This window comes from Pollicipes pollicipes, unplaced genomic scaffold (genome assembly GCF_011947565.3).
Source record: "Pollicipes pollicipes isolate AB1234 unplaced genomic scaffold, Ppol_2.1 Scaffold_3716;HRSCAF=4358_pilon_pilon_pilon, whole genome shotgun sequence".
Taxonomy (NCBI): domain Eukaryota; kingdom Metazoa; phylum Arthropoda; class Thecostraca; order Pollicipedomorpha; family Pollicipedidae; genus Pollicipes; species Pollicipes pollicipes.
In genome coordinates, this window is record NW_023596360.1 from 46237 (window position 1) to 67737 (window position 21501).

At 46.7% G+C, this 21501-nt stretch overlaps 2 protein-coding genes across 4 annotated transcripts in view; one reads left to right on the forward strand and one right to left on the reverse strand.

Annotated features, from left to right (window-relative positions):
* The window catches only part of LOC119092936 (adhesion G protein-coupled receptor E3-like), a 49207-nt gene that overhangs the window by 11493 nt on the left and 16213 nt on the right, over positions 1-21501 (reverse strand). The window lies entirely within an intron of this gene.
* On the forward strand, positions 6410-20253 carry LOC119092935 (uncharacterized). Its single transcript, XM_037215831.1, has 2 exons — positions 6410-6518; positions 17244-20253. The coding sequence occupies exon 2, from the start codon at positions 17363-17365 to the stop codon at positions 18863-18865; it is 1503 nt and encodes a 500-aa protein (XP_037071726.1). The 5' UTR covers positions 6410-6518; positions 17244-17362; the 3' UTR covers positions 18866-20253.

Consider the following 21501-nt stretch of genomic DNA (forward strand, 5'->3'; position numbering starts at 1 on the left):
ATTAACCGCAGTACGCAAGCCCCCTTTTCTGTAGGTGCCCTGTAATCTTAGTCCAAAGTTGCGCGTTCTGCAGACGTTAATAAAGGAACCCTATGCCACCATTTTTTCGGCTTCTTATGTGCATTTCGCACGCCAGTAACTGCTGGCTGCAATAACAGTGAGCGAAGGCAGGAAATCAAAAGCTCACGGTTTCTCACGCATTTATCAGGGCAATACAACACCGGGTACTCCAAAGTTTTGACTAGTAGGTATCGACACATGCTATAAGTATACCAGAATCGGGATTAACACCAGATTTAGGATGTTGTACCAAAAATTGGCTGTGCTGTGCTAGCGGCATCTTTGGTTTGTTGTGGCGATCAAGTGTGATCACATTTCTCAGTCGCAAGACACCTGAATTATAATGCGGTATTTGGGATGGTGGTTGGAGGATCAGATTGTGTTCAAGTAATTTCAGATGCCTCCGGGCTAATCAGATGCATGTTGTTCTTTGCTTGTACATGTTCATTGTTGTTGTTCATTACGTCTCAGTTTACATATAATGACTCATTTGAACATTCTGCGGCAAAATTGATAATGTAATGATTCAGTTACTGCACAACTTGCCAGTCATGAATGTTGCGGCCTAGGCTACCGGCTGTTGAATGCTTGTGGAATGCTGCGTGCGAAGCGTTTGGCCAAGGCGTGGTCAATTATATATTTATGTTGGAGCTAAGGGTCTTGTCACTTTTTAATACATGAATATTGAGAGTGTTGTCTGATTGGCATTTGAATATTCCACATAAGCATTGATATTTTTTGTCCAATGGCGTTGCCACCCGTGAAATGGGTCAACACAGGTCAGGTCAGCACAGGTTTATCAGGTCTGCACAGATTTATCAAGTCGGCACAGCTGTGTGTGCTTTAAGTTGTAAAATTTGTGCAAGCTGGTTAACCGAGGGTCGTGTCTGCCATGGTTTTTCTGTCACTCGTGCCCTTGCTGTAAGAAGACAAAAATATGATCGTTTCATAACTGTTGCAGGTTTTACAACACGCTCCGTTTTTAAGATGATATTACAGGTTACGGAATAGTCTAAATGCATTATTTTGCCTTTAGAGTCGTTTGACTCGCGAAAGATCGCCAAGTTTGGCCACAATCCACCCGAAAGCCTGCGGATTCTTACGGTTTAGATACTGACGGGTTGGCGGGTTGAAAAGTTGCGTTTCTGGCACAGACCCTGTCGCGCACGTCACTGTATTCGGCGACGAAACAGAGAATGTGGCAGTGGTTGCCCTTTGTTTTCCTCAGTTAACAACCCGAGCCCCGTGCGGTGCGACACAAGCGTGATCACCCGCACCTCAGGACTCGGTCTGTCAACCGGCTGGTTGCGGCCGAGTGGCCGGGAATGGCACTTCTGCGTTGGTCTTGCTGGTCCGGTTTGAAACTTCGGCATCGAGGTGATGCCGGCCCGGGCTGACGGACAGGGAAGCGCGTCCAGAGAGGGACGGATCACGAAGAGCAAAGAACATTGCGCTGTCAGGTTGCACAAAAGTATATTAGCGATATTGTTTGTTTGTTTATTTGTTTGAGGCGTTTCGGCCTGTTCAGACGATTTCACGCCTGGATGATGTTATTTCAAATTGGTGTTATTATGTGTGCTCAGAAAAGGATTATTTATTGACATTTACAAAGCTTGAAGCAAACCGGTAAGTCCGAGAAAGTGAAAGGCAATGTTAAGCAGTTCAGGATGGTCATCGCCAAGGACGTTTTTTAAAGAAAACTATACTTTGATTACCACAAAAGGCCTGCATATCTTTGCGGTGCTGTTGATATTTGTACACTTAACAATATGTTTAACCGAAAGTGGATGATCGCACGGCTGACAGTGAGGACGAGGTTGACTTAAATATATGTAACAATGTGAGTGTAGTGTGTCCTTTTCGTAGACGGGCCAGCACCTTCTCCTCCAGTCGGTCTTTACGATGCGTTGATAGCCAAGGGCAATGTCTGGTTTGATATCATGAAGTTGTGTCTGGTAGTATCGGTCCATCGTTGTTGCCAAAAATGTTTTGTCATTGTGCGAATGGAATGTTTTGTAGATGCATGATCAACAGAGATCTCCATGATGTGAGGGTCTGTCAAAGCTTCCTTGGCTAGTTGGTCAGCCCGTTCATGGCCCATGATGCCTGTATGTCCTGGAATCCACAGAAATTTGATATTCATATCCTGTGTGTGTAATATATAATAGAGATTGACGATTTTAACAAGAGGTGGTGTGTGAAGTCTGGGTCAATAAGAGATTGTATAGCTGTCTTTGAATCCGAACAAATCACTATCGTCTCCGTTGTATGGGTGTGTTGTTGAATGTGTTGCCATGCAAGGAAAAGAGCAAATAATTCAGCCAAATATACTGACGTGCCATCTGGTAACCGACAATTTTTATAGTAATGCTCAGTGCAAATAACTGCACATCCGGTGTGGTTATTGGCCTTGGAGCCATTGGTGTAAATAAAGCTGCTATTTTGATTTTTGAAATTAGACGATTAAATGTTTGTTGAACATAACTTGTGAAAATGCGTTTGGGATCATCAAAAAGAAACAAAACTTTCCGAAGGGTCAACTGCCATGGTGGTACTATTAAAGCAGGTGGAACGGAAGAATGCGGTAAAGCAAACTGAAGAGTGGTACAGTAGACAGTGGTTCGAGTGCTATTGTAAGTCCTGAGCGACGTTCTGCCGGTCCTACGTAGTTATGGTGAATGTGAGGTAAGATATGCATGGATTCAAATGCTGGGTGACTGGGATTTTATCGCACTTCTGTTATGTATCTCAATGTGTGTTCCATTCGTCGGAGGGCAAGAGGCATAACATGAGCGTCCACTTCAAGCGCTGAAATCGGGGAAGTACGCAGAGCTCCTTGGGCAACTCGCAAAAACATATTTTGTATGGTGGACAGCGGTTTGAGAGTATGTTGGCTGCCTCCTGCATATACCACGGAGCCATATTCAATGATGGGAAGAACTAAGGGTTTGTATAGACGTAATAACGATTGGCGGTCGGCACCGTATCTTGACCCGGAAATGCATCTAAAGAAATTGAGTTTCTTTAGGCATTTGGAACGAACATGCTCCACGTGCTGTCGCATCGACAATCTTGGGCCAAGTACGATGCCAAGAAATTTGAAAGACGAAACGAAAGGAATGTAATGTTCATCTAATCGGGGCCGAAAATTGGAAGTACCATGAATATTTTTTGTGAAAATCATAACTGCAGATTTGGCAGCGGAGAAACGGAACACGTAACGCTCTGACCACTGCTGCACCTTGTTTAGGGCGGCTTGGAGCCGTGACAGCAAATGGTCATATTCAGCGTCTGAGCACCAGATCACGCTATCATCCGCGAAAAGTGAAGAGCAAATGCCCGCTGGTAATGAGTCAAATAAATCGTTTATCATAAAATTAAAGAGAATTGGTGAGATACGCTCCTTGTGGGAGGCCGTTTTCCAGATGGGGAGTGTCGGAAACGGCTGAACTGCATCTCACACGAAATGGTCTGATGCCGGAAAGAAACCCAATAAGATAATGTTCCAAATGGCCTTTAAACCCTAACTGATGGGGCTTGAAAATTAGTGCAGGTTTAAAGACCATGTCGTAGGCTCGGCTAATATCCAGGAATACGGCAGTTGTGTGGTGTCGATGTTTAAAAGAATGTCTGATGTCAGTTTCAAGTCTGATGACATGGTCTATTGTGCCGATTGTGTCGGAAACCACATTGATTTTTTTTGTAATCAGTCTCGCTCTGCAATCCAGAGAAATTCGCTTCACCAACATCCGCTCAAACAATTTTACTAGACAGATGGTAAGTGCAATGGGACGATAATTTGATGGGTCCTTGGTATCTTTTCCCGGCTTTGGAAGCGGAATAATAATGATGTATTTTCAGGCGTCAGGATATGGCTTGACCACAAATCATTAAAAACTGCCAATATAAAACGAAGCATATCTTCTGAAAGATTACGAAAAAAAGAATAGTGTAACTGATCATGACCTACTGAGGTGCTGCCGGCGATTTTATGGCCTTTTGTAGTTCCAGAAATGAGAATGGTAAATTTAGTCTTGGTGTTATCGGAAGAAGAACAATTAGTATGTAAACGAAAACGGGCTTGCGAAGTTTCCACAAATCCTGGTTGGTAATTTCCGGATGAGCTACACTGAGAGACTTTCAGCAAGAGCATTGGTGATAAGAGGTGTTGCCGAAATGATTTGGTTATTAATGCGTAAAGTGGGCAAGGAAATAGAGGTGCGTTTTCCGGAAAGTGCTCGAACCAGTCCCCATAGCTGGCTTAGAGGAGTAGCAGCAGTGAACTGCTGGATGTATGCTTGCCAAGAATGACGTTTGGCTTTCCTTATAATTCGTCTGGTTCGAGCACGCTCATATTTTCGGGTAAGAAAATGAGGTACATCATAGTGGCGACGAAAGAAGCGGAAAGCACGTTTCCGACGTGCAATAGCGTTCTTAACTTCGTCGTCCGCCATGGTGCTGGGATGCGGCGTGATGGGGTTTTAGTCAGTGGAATTGTCGCGGTCGCTGCAGCATGAATAATATGTGTAATAAGGCCAACACCCTGCTCTGGTGATTCGTAACAGTTTCGGTTCACACAACACAATTCTTGAAATTTGGCCCAGTCTGCTTTTCGTAAATTCCAGCGGGGTATGGATCGCAAAACTTCGTCAGCGGTTGCGTCAAAAGTGGTGTAAAGTTTACTTGGAAAATGGTCGCTGTCGTGTATATCTCCCTCAACAGTCCAATCAAAGTATGCCGCTATTGAGGGAGAGCACAGCGACAGGTCGATGCTGTTCTGTACCAGTGGGTAAGTGGTGATGAGTATTATTGCCTTTGTTTAGCAGGACTAAGTTGTGCGTATCAATAAAATCTTCAACCAAATGTCCTCGGCGATCAACGGCTTGGGTGCCGTTACTCCAAGCTGGACTGTGAGCGTTGAGATCGCCGAGGATGAGAAAAGGTTTTGAAATTGAGCAACGAGTTGGTCAAGTTGCCGTAAGAGCTCCGTATTATTATAATTTGGTGTAATGTATATTGAGCATATTTCGATGGTACGGCCATGCAGTCGAACTGAACATGCAACAGCCTGAAGAGGTGTGTTAAGAGTGAGTGGCGTGTGTTTAATTCTTGACTGATGTACAGCGCCACCCCACCTTGGCGACGCTCACCGTCCGTGGTGTCACAGCGATATAAGGAGTAATTTGATATTATGTTAGTATATATATATATATATATTATATTATATTATATTTGTATTATATAATAATCATACAATATTAGCGATATGGCTCGGTTTCACTACCACACTTGACAGTAGCAAACATCTGCCTAGTTCCGGTAGTCAATATGTCAATAGCGGCCAAACAATGGTCATACTGTCAACCGTTCTGTGACAGGCATGTCACTAATATCATTACCTAACATAAACAGAGCAGCGAAGCTGTGGGGATGCACACATTTCTCACCTGGCGCACAATGCCACACAGAACAGCACTCGTTGGCGCCACCTATTGGTGACCCACACGACTGGGTTTTGACCTCGTGCCGCTAGCACCCTTCCAGCTTGGGAGAGGGGGCACTTCGGAAAGGGTTCCGGACAGCCAACGTCTCCCGGAGCGAAATTCCTGGCTGCGCGCCATGGCGGGAGCGATGGGAGCCGGTCATCCCTCTCACCCCACCCATGCCACGTGCCAATCGGACCCGGGCACTAGCTGCAAAAGTGCGCTGCGCTTGGACGGTGGCGCCGTCATGTCGCCGGCCATATTTGTGCGACCGACCGTATGTATGCATGTTTCATTGCCTGGCTGGATTTGCAAGTGTGCTCATTCGTTTGTTTATAAGGTAAAAGGCTGGCGGCCGGTTCTGGTCCAGTCCGTAGATTATCATATCAGCGCGGAGATAGCAGGTTGGCAGATTAAGCTGATTAGCGCTCGTCTTGATATGAGGGAGGAGGTGGAGGTCGAACATCAGTGTGTTTTTAGCAAACGTAGTGAAAACAAAAAATACTAGCTAAGCATGTCAGGCAATGATTCGTTGCACTCATATTTAGAAGACAATGCACGGAAGCACCTGTCACTCCAAGTTTCGTCCCAGCAGCGTGAATCTCATTCGCACATTTTGTGCGGTAGCGTCTCACGTGGGTGACGCATTGAACTTGCATGACCCTGCATTCCACGGATGCCAACCACAGCACGTATCCAGGACCGACGTCACGGGACGGTATGTTTACTGACGTCACGGGACGGTATGTTACAAGGACGGGCTGCAGTTGACATTTGGCTTAGTTCGGACGTCGGCTGCCGTGGGACCCCGTTCTCTGCGCCGCACACCACGGTGCCGGGCAGCCCCGCCCTGCGACGCTTCACCCACGCAGTATGCGGACGAGCGGATAAGCGCTCGGTCGAACGAGTGGCTGGCGCCAGCGGCGCCAGACCAGTCATCGGCGCACGCGGCGCATCGGAGCGTTCCTGACAGTGGTGAGTGCTGAATCAGTGCCCTAGAATTGCCGACTTTGGGCATAAAGCAACACTCTATGAGGAACAATTTTTCACTCCATTTCCCCATATTTTATGTGATTTGTTCACTCCTGCCTGACATTGCCTAATCGCACATGCCAAACCCCTATTTCCCTTTCTGAGGTTTTTAGATGCCATCCAAAACCGAGCTCAATTGAAACCACCAAGCATAAACGAGGCTCCGTAAAACCTGGACACCTATGGCTATATCATGCCTCACCTACATCTGAATCATGTCTATGCATGCACAGAGCAAGGGCGTCTGGTACCTCCAAGCCCAAGAACCCCAGCGACCCCAGCCACTTGCACGCATTAAGTTTGGTTTGTCTACAAAATGCACGACCAAACTGCAGCTGTGCGCCAAATGCAAGGTTTTCACGCGTCCCCTATTTTTTTTTATCTCACCACAACACCACGAAAGCGGAGCCTGGTGTAAACACCAGCAAGGCCAGGTAGAGAATTTTACTCCACGTATTTCTTTTTTCCTGAGGAATTTTGACCACTAGATTGCATCACTCCGGAAATGCATGAGTGAAAAGTTCAAGAAATGTCCTATAAATTAAACTTTCAAAATGAATGTCAGCATTTGAGCACTTGTATTAGCAGGTTTTAAGTCAAATCAGCTGATAACAACATGTTGCGAGAAAAGTACCAGTCTTTATATTTATTTAGCCTACTTTTATTTTTTCTTGGTATCATACCAGTGCCATACCACTTTATTCTTCCTTCTTTTTCGATTGCCTTTTGAGGTACCATCTGCTTCTTAAAATTTTGATCAATTCTCTGCGGGATGCTCTAACAGCAAACTTGTACGTGTTTCATACATAAATTGGATCAATTCGCCAGCCGCCCAACATGTTTGATATGCACCCAAGCGTGAATAATTTGCAGGAATGAAGAAGACAATTTGAAGCACGAAACTTATTTTTGCCGTCATTTTTGCTCCCAAACCTTCGGTTAACCGTGTTCTTGGTTCATGCCGGTGCTCAATAATGGTAAATCCAAGCTTTTCGAGTGTCTGGCCAGGCTACCTGGCAAGGCTATTGGAATGGCACCATGCAGAGCGTTGGGACACACCTGACGCAGCTAATACAGAAGTGCTCGTTGGCGAAATTCTGCCCTCTGGAGATGATTATATGCACAATTCTTACTTCTTTCGCATTTTAATCCGGAAGGCTGGTGGGCATGATTGATATTTGTAGCTGGCGGTGAGTCGGATGACTGTCTGCCAGCAGACCATGCAAAAGGTACTGAGTTTTTGCTTTTGGAGGAGCAGGAATAAGCCAGTAAGTCTCCTGTGGACCAAGTAATTGCTTACCTTGCCTGCTTTCAACACATGATTGGTAACCAGAGTTAGCCATGTTTTTGTTTTAATGCACCGATTTTTGCCATAAAAGAAATTATGATGCCACGAGGCGTGCAATGGGCTTATTTTGTTCCATATTCTTGGTTATTTGCCCAAATGTCTTAATGTGGTCTCTCATGGTGCTTTAACCAGATGTTTTCTGTAGTTGTCATGGTTTGCAAATGACTGTGCTGTGTATATGCACTACATTTTTAACACAGTGACACTCTAAGCTGCATAGCAATTATAATGTGAGTTAAGTATTGGTATGTAACAAAGAGTCAGACCACCCCATTTAAATGTGAAGCCAACATCACCAAACTTTGTCATTAATATGAATAAACAAGCCCAAATGGATGCATTTGCTGCAGCTGAAAAGGCAAGCAGCAATACTGGGATGGTCATCTAAAAGTTGTGTTGTTCTTGGAGAAGACAGATTGTTTTGTGGAGCATGCCTATTATTGCCCTTGACTTCAGCACAAGTGGTGCCTGCTGTCAACAGATTGGTGAGTTGAGATGATGTTCATCATATGGGCTACTCTTAGGTTGAGTTGGTCAAGTGCATGATAAGTGGCAATAGGAATTGTGCAAGAATCAGCAACTCACAACTGCTGCTGTGGTACAAACAGGCTACACAGGATGAGATGATGTAAGGCCTCTTTGGGTTAGGCAGAGGCTACTTTCATGGAAATAAGCAATTGGTATTTTGTAAGAAACAGTGACAAATGTTGTTTTCCCTGACCCCATCTTACAGAAGCCAGAAGTATATTGTGTTTGGCTTGGTGATGGGCTGATGTGTAGGAGTCCAAGGTGTTTTGTTGGAGTGTTTTATGCTTGTTGAATTTTCTGTTGTATTTTGTCATTGAATTCCTTTGCTTTGTTTTGTTTTAAAAGTGCTGCGGGAAGGAAATTGAAAAGTACAACATCTAATTATTGGTGTTAATAATTTGTTATGATCATAATACTGTCATAAAATTACTATGCTTTAACGCGCGCCCGGTTGGCCGGCTAGATACCCTTCACTCGGGTAGGGGGGGGGTCAATTTGGCCCCCTCTGAGATCTGGGAAACTAAGAAAGCTAGAGACACCAAATTTACGGGGTGTCTTGACCTACACGTGAACTCACGTAGGTTCAGGTTTTAGCTTCCTAGGTCATGACCTTCAGGTCGAATAAGGTTAAACAAGGTCAAATTCCAGGTTGGTCTCCAAAGGGCCCCTAGAACTTCGGCAACTGTCTCTAAGCAAAGGGTCACAAGCCCATTTGAGGTCATTGACCTTGTTTGACCTTTTGAAGGTCATGGTGACCAAAATGATACCAGACTGCTCACGTTTTGCATTTGAATAAGCGACAAGGATTACGCTAGGCAATATGGTCCCTAAAACAAAAAGTTCGACCCGGGTCGTCTTAAGGTCAATGGCCTGTTCTGACCTCTGAGAAGTCAACTGAAGATGTATAATGCGGTTTCTGCTGTCAAGAAATGCGAAATGAGCAACAGAAACTATCCCATACAGCAAGCCCCGGAATTATATATCAGGTTGGTTTTGACCCTGGTTCTGACCATCATACCTGACCTTGGGTCAACGAATTTGCTCGGTCAATATTTGTGGTGTCTAAGAAAGCATCTCAGAGATATATGTTCTTCGGTCAAGCACTCCGTCTGCATTAGATTGAACGATTCCCTGGGAATTGCCTTCGCTGAAACCATGGGCTGACTTGACCTGTCGTAGGCCAGCGACCTTGCAAGGTATGTTGTAAAATGTGTAGTCAAGCGATCCGCTATGCAATTTTCTACAGCCATGCAAAATTTGGTGCGGCTACGCCGCGCCGTCCAGAAGCCATTCGCGAATAGCCCTCGGGAGGGGGGGTCAATTTGCCCCCCCAAACCCGGGCGCGTGTTTATGTATTCTGTTTCACTTCAATGGCCTAAGATGTTAAAAAACAAAATAGTTTTGTCAGTTTCCTGATATTACGTCAATGCCAAATTTAAATAGATGTCTTTATTTGCTCACGCATCAGTCACGAGCTCATAAGTTCCATCCTTTGTTAAATGATTTTTTCACTCCCGCACGGTTTTTTTGCGATGTAATTTTTCACTCGCACCCTAGTTTTAAAAGTGATTCTAGCTCCCTGGTGCTGATCGCTGACGGGCCGGTCCGGGGAAATATATATATATATATATATAATATAGTATGTATATATAATATATTATATATAACACATACATAAATTTTGTTTATGACGAGTGGCATGACAGAGAAAAAGCTATCGACCAACACGTACATTCAGATCACTGTACACTGAAGCATGCTAGTCAAGATGCATTCTGCTATTTATGGGCTTGAGAGAGAGGTCAGTAGCCAGAACGGAATCAATGCGACGGGCTGTTGGTACCAGGGTAGGATAATTGTTCGGGCTATCGTTCTCATGTTCCGTATTAGTATGCACATAACATTTCGGCCAGTTCATCCGGCGGCGGCAGGTGTTAATGAGTCGTGAGAAGGACTGGGAGGTGCGTGGCTTTTCAGCCATGCGTGTGCCGCAATCGGATTTATTTCCCCGGAATGGTGAAATTCTAACCGGGGTCCTGCGAGGATTGTGAGCCCAGCGCTTTCCCTTTAAAGTCACGGGCTTAGTGGTACCACCTTCCCCGTGAGCTTCCCCCATACGCCTTACCACCTTCCCCAGTAGCCCAGCGGTAAAGCGCTCGACTTCATGAGAAGACCCCCGGTTCGAATCCCAGCTATTCTAAGAGCAAGTTCGGTTTATGGCGCGTGCATGGCTGACAGCCAAATGCCATTTAGTCCTGAGGGCTCAGTTATGCATGATGACGGCTAGAAAATGAATTGGTCAAAACGTTACGCACACACAAGATATTAGGCAAGGACGATTGCCCCACCCAATTATTCCATCCGAATAACAATGAATGTTTGTGGTTCCATCAGGAAAGCAATGAATATATGTGGTTTCACAGCAGACGGCGTATGCCATCTGAGTAGAAGTGCTTTGGTGGGCGTTTGAAAATGTGCGTCGTATTGCTCTGCTCTGTAAATAGCATGCTCTGATTCGTAAACACAGTCTTGCGCCGAGCTGAGCATCCCAGAAAGCCTTGTTCCCAAAGTCAAATTGCACTTAAAAGGTAAGGGCGCTTAACGTCATAGGCTAAAGACCAGTCATGCTATAACGTTTGGTTGAATTCGCCCGATAACGGCCTAATTCTGCATATGTCTGACTAGAGCGTCTCCGACTCTTTACGTTTTATTGCATATTGCATTGTCTTTTATTGCCTAATAATTTAGGCCAATTTGGGTATTGCGAATATTACATAACGCGCTTGTCAGAAAAGGCAACACAAATTAACTTATTACTTTCATTGCTGTGAGCGGGGGCGCGCGCTGGCATTTTTCCCGTTGGAACGGCTACTTCAAAACAAAATGCTGAGCCATTCAGAAAATTGTGTTAAAACTGATGTTTTGGACTTAGCGCGGGTCCTATGGAGAACGAGTGTGTGTAATGCTACCACGACTTGAGTAGCTTTCGTGCAAAGCCTTAGAGCTGAACTGGAATATGGAAGTTATCATTCTTAAGCTCTGCGTGACATGTTTAGCTCAGTGCTTCATTTGGAATGCAGTTTTTTTTGTTCTGGAAGGAGAAGAATTAAAACACGTCTTGGGAGATTCTGACCGAGTTATGTAAGGCTTATGTCGTAGCTTTTTCGTTCGATGCTCAATTTTTAGGACTTGACTCTTCATGGTACCGCCAAAAGTTCTGCCAAATTCTGGTCTGCATAAGGGATTTACGGGCATTGAGTGCGACGTCATGGTAACCATACTGTTGGACTGTGGTTGCAATTACGAAAACATTTTGATCTCTGTCGCTATTATCGAAGACAAAGTGCAAAAGTGATGAAATCTTGGACGCTCCCGATGCGTTGGGGGAAATGACTTTCTTTTTTAATCGAAATTGTCTCTTCCTTCTGTATCAAAACAATTCGGCGGGCAGTGGTGGTGATATGAGATTTGAAGCACGCGGACTTTTTGGCCATATGGTGCCCACAATTACAGTTGAAAAACCGTTTTGATAGGTTTAATCATGTCCATAATTATTAAATGTTTGAGAAGAACCAAATTGGAGTCGTATTTATTTGCCTAGCTTCCTGTGCTAGAGCGACGCCACCAACGTTTGTCTAAGAGGCTAAGGAGATCTAGGGATATCAAAAGTACGTATCAGGCCTTTTATCCCAGCACTTTGATGATCTCCAAAACCTTCAAACCTTTTAAATATTTGTTTTCTCTCTAAAAGCAACTACTGTCTATTCCACTAGACGCCAGAAGTACTCCGCGGGGCACTTTTCCGACCAGCGGATTGTCTTTAAAGGCATCGTCTTCGGAGGGCTTTACATCGAATACTGTCATGCCGATTTCGATCAGTCTGACATCAAAAGAACAAAAGCTTCTTTGTGTTGTACTGAGGGATCTCCTTTGTCCAGAGGGGCCAAACTCCCATGGCGCGCCGGGTCAACGTTTTCATGCACGATGGACCGTACATTTTCCACTTCCGTGCGCCACCCGGTCTTAACAGTGCCGTCGGTAGCGGCCTGCTCCACAATTGGGTGACCTTGCGCTTAAGCCTGGCTCAGCCTAATAGTTGATGCCAGTCCCTTACTGGATATGATGAGTTATTTGCTGTCAGACTATCCATATTCACAATGTAACGCAGCAGTCATTATCAGACATGCGCCTAGTTCCAAGTTTTCTTCCCGGTAGCTGGTTCCTGGTTCCTGATTCCAGAACCAGGAAGAATGTGTTATCTGTATCGTATTAGCGGCCATGGTTCCCTTCCGCTCCCCTCTCCCTCCATCAGTTTGCAAATGTCACGAAGAGTTTAGGTTATGACAGTCCTACCAGAGAAATGTCAAAGCGTGTGATTGCAGTTTACATGACGTTTATCCATGTGGGATATTTACGTTCGTGTGCAAGGCCTTAAGCAATACAAATTATTGCCAATCCACAAATACTGGCGCATTGCGATCCTATTTTTAAAAAGTGGAGTTACTAAAATTAGGGACGTTGCAAAGCAGCAGTTAATCTCCTTAGTGCATAGTAGGCTTACTTCGAACCTGCGAGCTGCAACGGATGCCCTGCTTACGCTAGTAGATATCCCTAGAGTAACCACAAGAAACAGATGTCTTTTTCATGAAAAACTCACCAAAAAACCATCATTGTCGTGTGGCGACGTGGGTTAGCCCCTGTCTCTGGAATTCCAACGTGTCACTTAAACTACCCATAACAGATGCTCTTGAGGCAACAAAAAGTTGCATGAAGAGGCTCACAGGACATCATTTTCTTGAAGAGTATACTTCTTCGTGATGCATTTGACGAACCATGTGGCTGGGTGTCCTACGTGTATATATATTTTATGACTATTACGTACGCATTCACCCCGTAAATGGCGAATCTGTTTTTCGATCACCCACCTGCAACAAGCTTGCTTAGTCAGGTGAGTAGCGGAAAGTGGAGCCTTCGACTTCATCCCTCGGGCTAGACCTTTGCCACTCCCAGCCTGCGTGAATATTGCTGGTGAATATTGCTGTACTAAAATCGTGGGAGTGGGCTACTTTTCTGCGACTTGCGTTTCTTATTTTTGCTGTTAATGTATGGTTCATCGTGTCGCATGGAATAGTGGGAGGGTCACTACTGGCTGCCCGTTAAGTTGTTTACGGGTGGGCGGCGGGGTGGCAGCCAGGGCCGTAGGATAATAGCGCAACAGCACGGTGGCAGCACAGAATTATTGAAGCCAAGTCGAAGAGCAGAAGCCGAGGGTCTTGAAAGGGGTGAGCGAATTTCATGTAGTCGAACTTCAAGTACCGTCAAGCGTGCGGCTCTGGTCAGATTACTACCACAGGATCCCCTCATACTGAGTGCTCGGAGTTTGACATGCAAGACGTTCTTGTCTATCACGGTCAATAATGGCGAGGAGCAGTGAAGAGAGAAGGGACAAAAAAAAATACTGAGCGAGTCCTAAATGCCTCATCAAAAACAAGCGTCCACAGACGGACGGGTGTAACTTCACAAAATGAGATGGTGTAGGTGAGCTGAATGGTGTAAACTTACTCCAGCTACCACCAGATTACGGTAACAAATAGGCTTTTGCACAGATTTAGCACGTTCTCTTCTCAAAGTTCGGATGGGGAGGGGGGGGGGGGAAGGGAGAGGGAAGAGAAAGGTAAACCCTGTGGGCGAGACATTTGCGTTGATGTTTGAGTGTGTCTAGTACGCGGCGTTAGGCGGCACAACATAAGTGATGCCACTCAGTGCCGATAGCGTGACAGGGGCGTATTTTGCAAAATGTATTGGCGTGGGGGTAAGAGCAGTTCAAATTTATGAGACCCACCTCAAAAGTACACAAGCAAACGCTTTTTCGCGGGTTTGCTCACTTTCTTCACAAAATTGGGGAGACTGGAGTTTTAGTGTAGGAGGTGGGGGATCACTACTAAGCAGGAAACTACACCCCTGCAACCTGAGGTCATTAGTTTATTGTGTGCGTACTCGGTGCACATGAACATGGCCGGTGGCCTCGAGGAGAGAACGCAAGTAACTGAATAACCATCGCCCTGATTCGCCGTTTTTAGTAAAGCGGACTTACAGCGGGGTCGATGCGACACCACCCGTCCGTTTGCCATCGAACAGCACGTCGATTGCCGCCCACCGCCCTCGTTGGCCGTAGATCGCCGCGGAGTGCCCCACATTCAGGGGACGCAGGGGCGTAGAAGGTGGAGCGATGACGACACTGGCCAATGCTGGGTGGAAAGAAGAGGCAAGGTGGGGCGGGGGGGGGGGGGCAGTAGCCGAAGTTCATACTGTAATTGGTGTGAGGATGAAAGAAACATCCCTCGCAATTTATTTTGACAATTTTCTTTTGCCTATCGTCATTGTGTGCTGTAATCCGCCACCCTCTTCTTTTCTGTCATGTCCCTTCATGCCATCCCCATTACTGTCCTAGCTTATTTTGCTTGCTGTTCTACACCCAGGGTGCCGGTAGTGCATTGGATCAGTGTACTGGTACTTGAGTGTTTGCGTTAACCACGTTTTGCGTTAACCACGTACACGTTTGGGAAACCAGAGGAACAGGGTTCAATTTCTCGCGGTGCCCTCCCTTTCTGCCAGGGTGAGAGGCGAGCGACGTCATGGCCTCAGCAGTTGAGCGCGACATTAAGTCCCGATAACGACTGCTGTTTCATGCGTTTCAAGGTTTTGCCCTGTCCTTTCCTACCCTGTGCTATTATCTTCTCCTCAATCCTGTTCTAACTTGTCCTCTCTCATCCTGCCCCGGCCGCAAACATGTCCTGTTCTGTCCTATTGCCACCTATCCTCCATTTCCTGTCTTCTGGCTGTCATGGCACGCCCAGTGATGGCGAGACTTCCATGGAGATCGGGGGACGAAAAACATGATTTGTATCCCTTCTTTATTTGCTGCATGCCCATGCGTGTAATCCGCCAATGTTGTCTGTAGAATGTTTATTTTATTGCAAACTTCCAATTCAAAATGTCATTATCATTACAGGTAGTCTCCTTTACATTCCAGTCTCAGTCTTTCAATCCCGATTGTCCCCACGAGCTCAGAGTCGTGATTACGCCCCATGCCCAAAAAGCCAGATTTCTTGGACAGTATGTTGCTTTCTTAAAGATGATTCCCAATGCCTGTCAACTTGTTTCTGTTTTGCGTCTCCCTGACTCGTTCTTGTCCTGCTCCACTTCGCTGATATGTCAACGTCACTTACTTCTCCACGCGTACCACTTCGCCGTTTAATACATATGTGTTATATTTGTCAATTGTGTGTGTACAGCAGCGATTGCCCAACAGTACAGTAAGAAAACTTGTCTAATTTGGTAGCTTTGCAGCGGATTTATGTCAGCAGTGGCGTTTTTTATCTACCGGAATAAAAACTGCTCGGGCAGGTTCAGGTTTTCGTATGAGTTTCCTTTAGAACATGATGGCTGTTTGCTGAAAAGTGATGCATGCTTTCAAGTGTAATGCAGCATTCACGCTCTTTACAATCGTGGGAAAGTTATGACATAATACTAATTCAAACTCCAAAGTTTTTACTGTCGTAGCATCTGCTTCATGTTTTTACAAACGAGAGCCTGTCAAACGTTTAATGGAAACTTAAGTTCTACGACATGATTACACATCTTGTACATTTCCAGCACCTAACTAAAATCTACGCACTGGATTTTTGTTTGTAATAGGGTATGTGGACAGTCATCAGTTTGGACCAGGGCTGGCTTAGGGCTTTCTGTCAGTTGCTCATCGAACAACAACAATGCCTCGAACGATTGAAACGAATATCACTTCTGATATTCGTCTTCTTTAAGGCACGTAGCTCCCCCCCCGAAAAAATATTTTCTCTTTTCTATCCCTCTATCCGCATCCCCCTATCGGTACCCTATCTCTCTTTTCTTCTGGTTATACCACGAGAAATAATGCCACCTGTACCGTCTTTTCTCTATGCATAATGTTTCCCGCGAACGCACTGAACAGCTTACGTAGGTATGGTATTATCCTGAAAGTTAGTGCTTGACTTCGTTTTACCGTTTCCGTTTGCGTGCCAGGTGCTGTGGAATGATGACAATTGTTCAGTTTTTATCGGCAGCAGAACGTGAAGCGTAACTTTGCTTGCTAACGACGTTTATTCGGTACCTCTTGGCATATCGAAAGTCGATAACTGTCAGCAAAGAACTCCAGAAGCTCCAAAGCCTGTATTGTTTATATCAAGCATGTTGATCTAGGCAAACTGAACGGTGCTGGACTCTTCGTGACCCAGTGGTGGAGGTGAGTTCCATGATCCTGGGAGATTAGGTCATTTTTTCGGTTGGGGGTTTTCCAAAGGAGGGTAATTATACACTGGCTGAGCCCGACGCTCTCAGTGGACGGGCGAGTCCGGCCAATCGGTGGTCGACAGGTACAATGCATTCTGCCATGGCCCTCCGTCTGTTTCTCCTCCTATATGCCTCCATGGTTAGAAGCTTGACGGTGCGCACGCCGCGTAGCTCACCTCCAGTGCATCACGAACCGTTCGGGGGCCCCTTGTATATGACCCAATGTCCTCTTCCAAGCACCGGCCGTGGTAACGGGTGCCTAGCTGACCTGACAGCCACGTCAGAAGGCCTGCGGCGGGGGCTGACGCTTGGCCCCGCAACGGGTTACAAACCGGTGACGCATTAAAGAGATGCCCCGTGGCCTAGTTTCTGCCACCTATCGTTACGTTACGGTGGTCAGCGCTGAGATCACATAGCGAGGCCGACCAACCGCCGCCGGGCTGAAACTTGACCTACCTTCACAGTGATCCGGCGTCTGGCTCGGGCGGCGAGGGCAGCGAAGCGGAGGCGTGGGCAGGCCATTCTGCCAACCCAGAGGACGGGCGCGCGTCACCCCTCCGCCGCGGCCACAGTCGTTGCGGCGATGCTGGCGGCGGCCGCGCTTCTCCTGCTGGCGGCGCCGATCGTAGCCGCCCCACCCAACCTTTGGGCAGCGGCACGTGCGCACGCCCAGCTCGTGACAATAATCGACGCAAGCTTGGCCTCACTCAACCTGTGGCGCAGTGAGATGCACAAATGCCCACCCGTAATAGGGGAGCTCGCAGAGTGCTCCTGCGACGAGGAGTGCGCGCTGTACGGAGATTGTTGCCTGAATGTGAGCCCGCAGGCCCTGCCCCGCAACGACTTGGCATGCAGGCGATCCCCAGATTTCGGGTATGTGTACATGGTGTCCCGGTGTCCGGTCCAGTGGCGGGACACCTCGGTGCGAAGCCTGTGTGCTCGCAACGCGGCGTTCGCCGAGGATCCGTTCGCGGCTTTACCGGTTACAAGCCCCGCCAGCGGGATGACCTACAGCAACTATTACTGCGCCATATGCCACGGTGACTTAGCAGGGTCTGTGTTTTGGACGCCGGCGATATCCTGTCCGACACTGACCAAAGAGCACCAGGACGCCCTCAATATCACCGATACCTTCATTGAAGAGAACTTACTCCAGAACCCTGCTGGAGAGTGGGGATTGCAGTTAATGGACGAAAACAACGGAACGTTTCATGCGTGCGTAATTTCCCTACATTCGGGCAATAACGACAAAGAACATTTGATGCGGAACTGTCAACCCAAAATTTCCAGCTGTGCGGCTAACTGGACCAACCTAGAACTCGCCCTAATGTGCACCGCGTACAATGCCTACATGTATCACGGCAGAATCAGGTACCGCAACGCGCACTGCGCCCTGTGCAACTATGTACCACAACAGTACATTACGTACTGGCCGGCCACCAACAATTTTGCTGAGGGAAGGCGTCCTCGCATGCATTCATCAGTCTTTTTTCTCGACATCACCACCCGGTCGGGCATGAACGCAGTGGGAGCAGCCAGGATCTGTACCGGCGCCCGACTCTGGGACCCGTTCTTCAAGATCTGCAGGGAAGTCTCAGTTTCCTCTGGCGTCACCAACGCCACCGGCTCCCTGACCTGCCCCAAGGTTACCGTAAACGAGTACCAGTTTCAGGTCAGCGACAAAGACGTCGCGTACGTGCTGGCGTATGACCTGTTCTTGGATCGCGGCTATTACGAGCTCAGTGACGGACAGCTAACCTTTTGTGACCCGCGTTTCCAACTTAAAAGGTTCCAAACCGCCTTTTCATACGCCTTGGTGGCATGTCGTACAGCGTCCGTGTTGTGCCTCCTGCTGCATCTGGCGGCGTTCTGTGCCGTGCCCGAAACACGGAACCTGCCCGGAAAATGTGTGACGTCCTTGTGCGTCTGCCTGCTTATCGGCTACCTCTGCTCCATGGCGGCATTGTGGCAGGATTACGGCACCGACGGCTGTGTTCTGCTGGCCATTGTTAATTTCAGCGCCTTCGCAGCAGCGCTATTCTGGGTCAATGTTATGGCGATCGACGTCTTCAACACCCTCAGGTGAGTAATATTGGGGAGCATGAGAGCATGACATACGACACCAGGGCATGAACGCATGATCCGCGTCCACTCTACCGGCTGATAAAAAAAGAAACCAAAAATCGCTTTACGCTAAATGACGAAAAGACTGGCGCTCGTGCGGGGACCTTAGCTGCATCAGCCTTTTCGCGTCACGCATGTAAAATGTCTCACAATCCGTTTCTGGTCCAACCTGCGCTAAAATCGCCGACATCAGTTGATCTATTGACACCCAAAAATTGTCTCTGGTTTAAATCCAGATTCAGGAGGCATGTAAAATGATTATACGAAAGCAGGAATGGAAGGGGCGTGTGGGTGGTAACTACCATGTCTATAAGAAACATTGACGTGCACCCTTTCATGTTGCATGGCGACAACTGGGGTAGCATCTTTCTCCATCCCAAAGCGATATGCCAGCACTAGCAAAGAGCAATAATTAGGAAGTGCGATTGGCTTGACATTAATTGATATGACAAATGGCTATCGAGTGCAAAACATGCACCAATCCGAGTGCCTCTCAGATGCACCACCTGTTACCTGAAGGCCGCAATCAGTTGCAAAATTCTCCCTCAGAGCTTAGTGGCCGTGGAGACCTTACATCAGCTGTGAAATACGTGTGCAAGTAAACTACGATATCAGCGTGCATAAGTGTAGGTGCTGATGAAAAAAATGTTCCACATTTGAAGATGTCGAAGGAACCGCCACATATAATGAAAGAAGCTGACTCATAACTATTGGTACACTTGTAAGTGGAAAAGGCTGCTCCAAAAAACATAATTTGTGTTTGGTAAGCGTACTCCTCAATACGCCATTGTTTGATTGCGTCATCGTATTTTGCACAGCATTGACTGAGAGCGAATTGACGGCCGATATATCTAGAGGTCGTGCTCACGAACGCCAGATATAATTGCCTCGACAAGTATGTCTTGCTTGGCCTTGATCGTTGCATGGCTAATGGAACGACGGAATTTGATTGACGTGATTTTGGCGTCGTGGATACCTGGGTAACCTTGAAATGGTCTCCCCGAAAAAGTCAGCACATCCTCGCGGGCGCGTAGCTCAGAAACTAGAGGAATTTGTTGAGGTATTCACAAGGCAAGGCTGCTGACTGCACCGGATGATATTCAAGATAGGTAGATGAGTTTAAAACCCCATAGAGATGTGAAATACTTCCTTTAACTGCGAGGTTACCTCTGCCTGGACACTTACAAACAGTTATCAATAAAAACAGGTATACGGGAACTGTTGCGTTATGGAGGGCGGGGATGACGTTGCAGGTTCCAGTCCCCTCTAATACTCGAATGAATTTAGCACTAGACTACGGCCGTGCATGACGGCTTAAAGTGTCTATGAGCCCCAATCTTAGGAAACTTCCGCGTTCTCTTATTGGTATGCGAAGTACCAGCAGAGAATTCTTGATTCACTGGACATACCGACCTGGAAGGTTTGGGTCAGCTGGTGCCTTCATGACTGTAGTATTAACGCCAGCAAGCATAGGTAGGCGCTTAAGGCAGGCAGTCTGCAGGTACGAACCATTTTAACTCAAGGGACGCGATTTTAATGCATGAAATACATACTTACCACCGCGCTGGAACTTAAATTTGCATCTACGATGTGTCAACTTTCAGCAGCAGAAGAATATGCAACTAAAATCCCGCCACACCATAACAACAAGTTTTCAACATCATGTCCAAGAAATGCTGGTTTGCATGATAACAAAACTATGCCGATAGAAAAAATAAATTATTAGTACGGCCGGATTCGAAACATATTGTTAAGTGGTATAGTGGTACGCGGATATAAGTGGCGCATGGCTAAGCTAAGTGTAAGTGATTGTTTGCCTACCCCTGTCTCATGCCTTAGCAATGAACTAACTGACGAGTGGCGGGCACCGACCGTCGTAGGACATCGTTGCTGTTCGTTGTTGACGGCCGTGGGGCTGCAGGGAAGCTTGTAACGATATGTTAACGTGCATTGATACGCGCCCGGATGGCCGGTTGGGAACCCTTCGCTCGGGTGGGGGTCAATTTGGCGCCCCTAAGATCTCAAAAACTAAGAGGGCTAGAGATACCAAATCCACACTGTGTGTTGGCCTCTACGAACTCACTTAGGTAAAAATTTGAGCCGCCTTAAGATCAAATAGGGCCACACGTTGAGATGGTCTCCAAATTGTCCTCCGAACCTAGATGCTTGTTCTAAGCAAAAGGTCACATGCTCATTCAGGGTAAGAAATGGTTTGACCTTTCGAAGGTTGTGGTGACCAAATCATAGAAGACTGTTGAATTTGCATTGGAATGCGCTAAGTTTAGGCCAGGTAGTATATTCAAAGACCAATGCTAATCTGGGTCATGTTAGGTAGTGACCTATTCTGACCTATAAGAAGTCCATGTAAGACGGTCCATGCGGTTTCTGTCATCAATAATTCGAAATGAGCACAGAAACTACCCTATAGCAACCCTCAAAGTAATAAAACAGGTTGTTTTGACCTTGGTCTGACCCTTTCATCTGACCCTAGGTTAAAGGAATTCGATCACTCAGTTGTGTTGCCTAGGAAAGCATCTCCGAGATGTATGCTTCGTCCAAACCCCGTTGTTCCATCAGCTTCAACGATTCCCTCGAAAT

What these genes read in the sequence shown, in the direction of transcription:
- LOC119092935 (XM_037215831.1), top strand. Translation starts at nt 17,363, where the DNA reads ATGCTGGCGGCGGCCGCGCTTCTCCTGCTGGCGGCGCCGATCGTAGCC.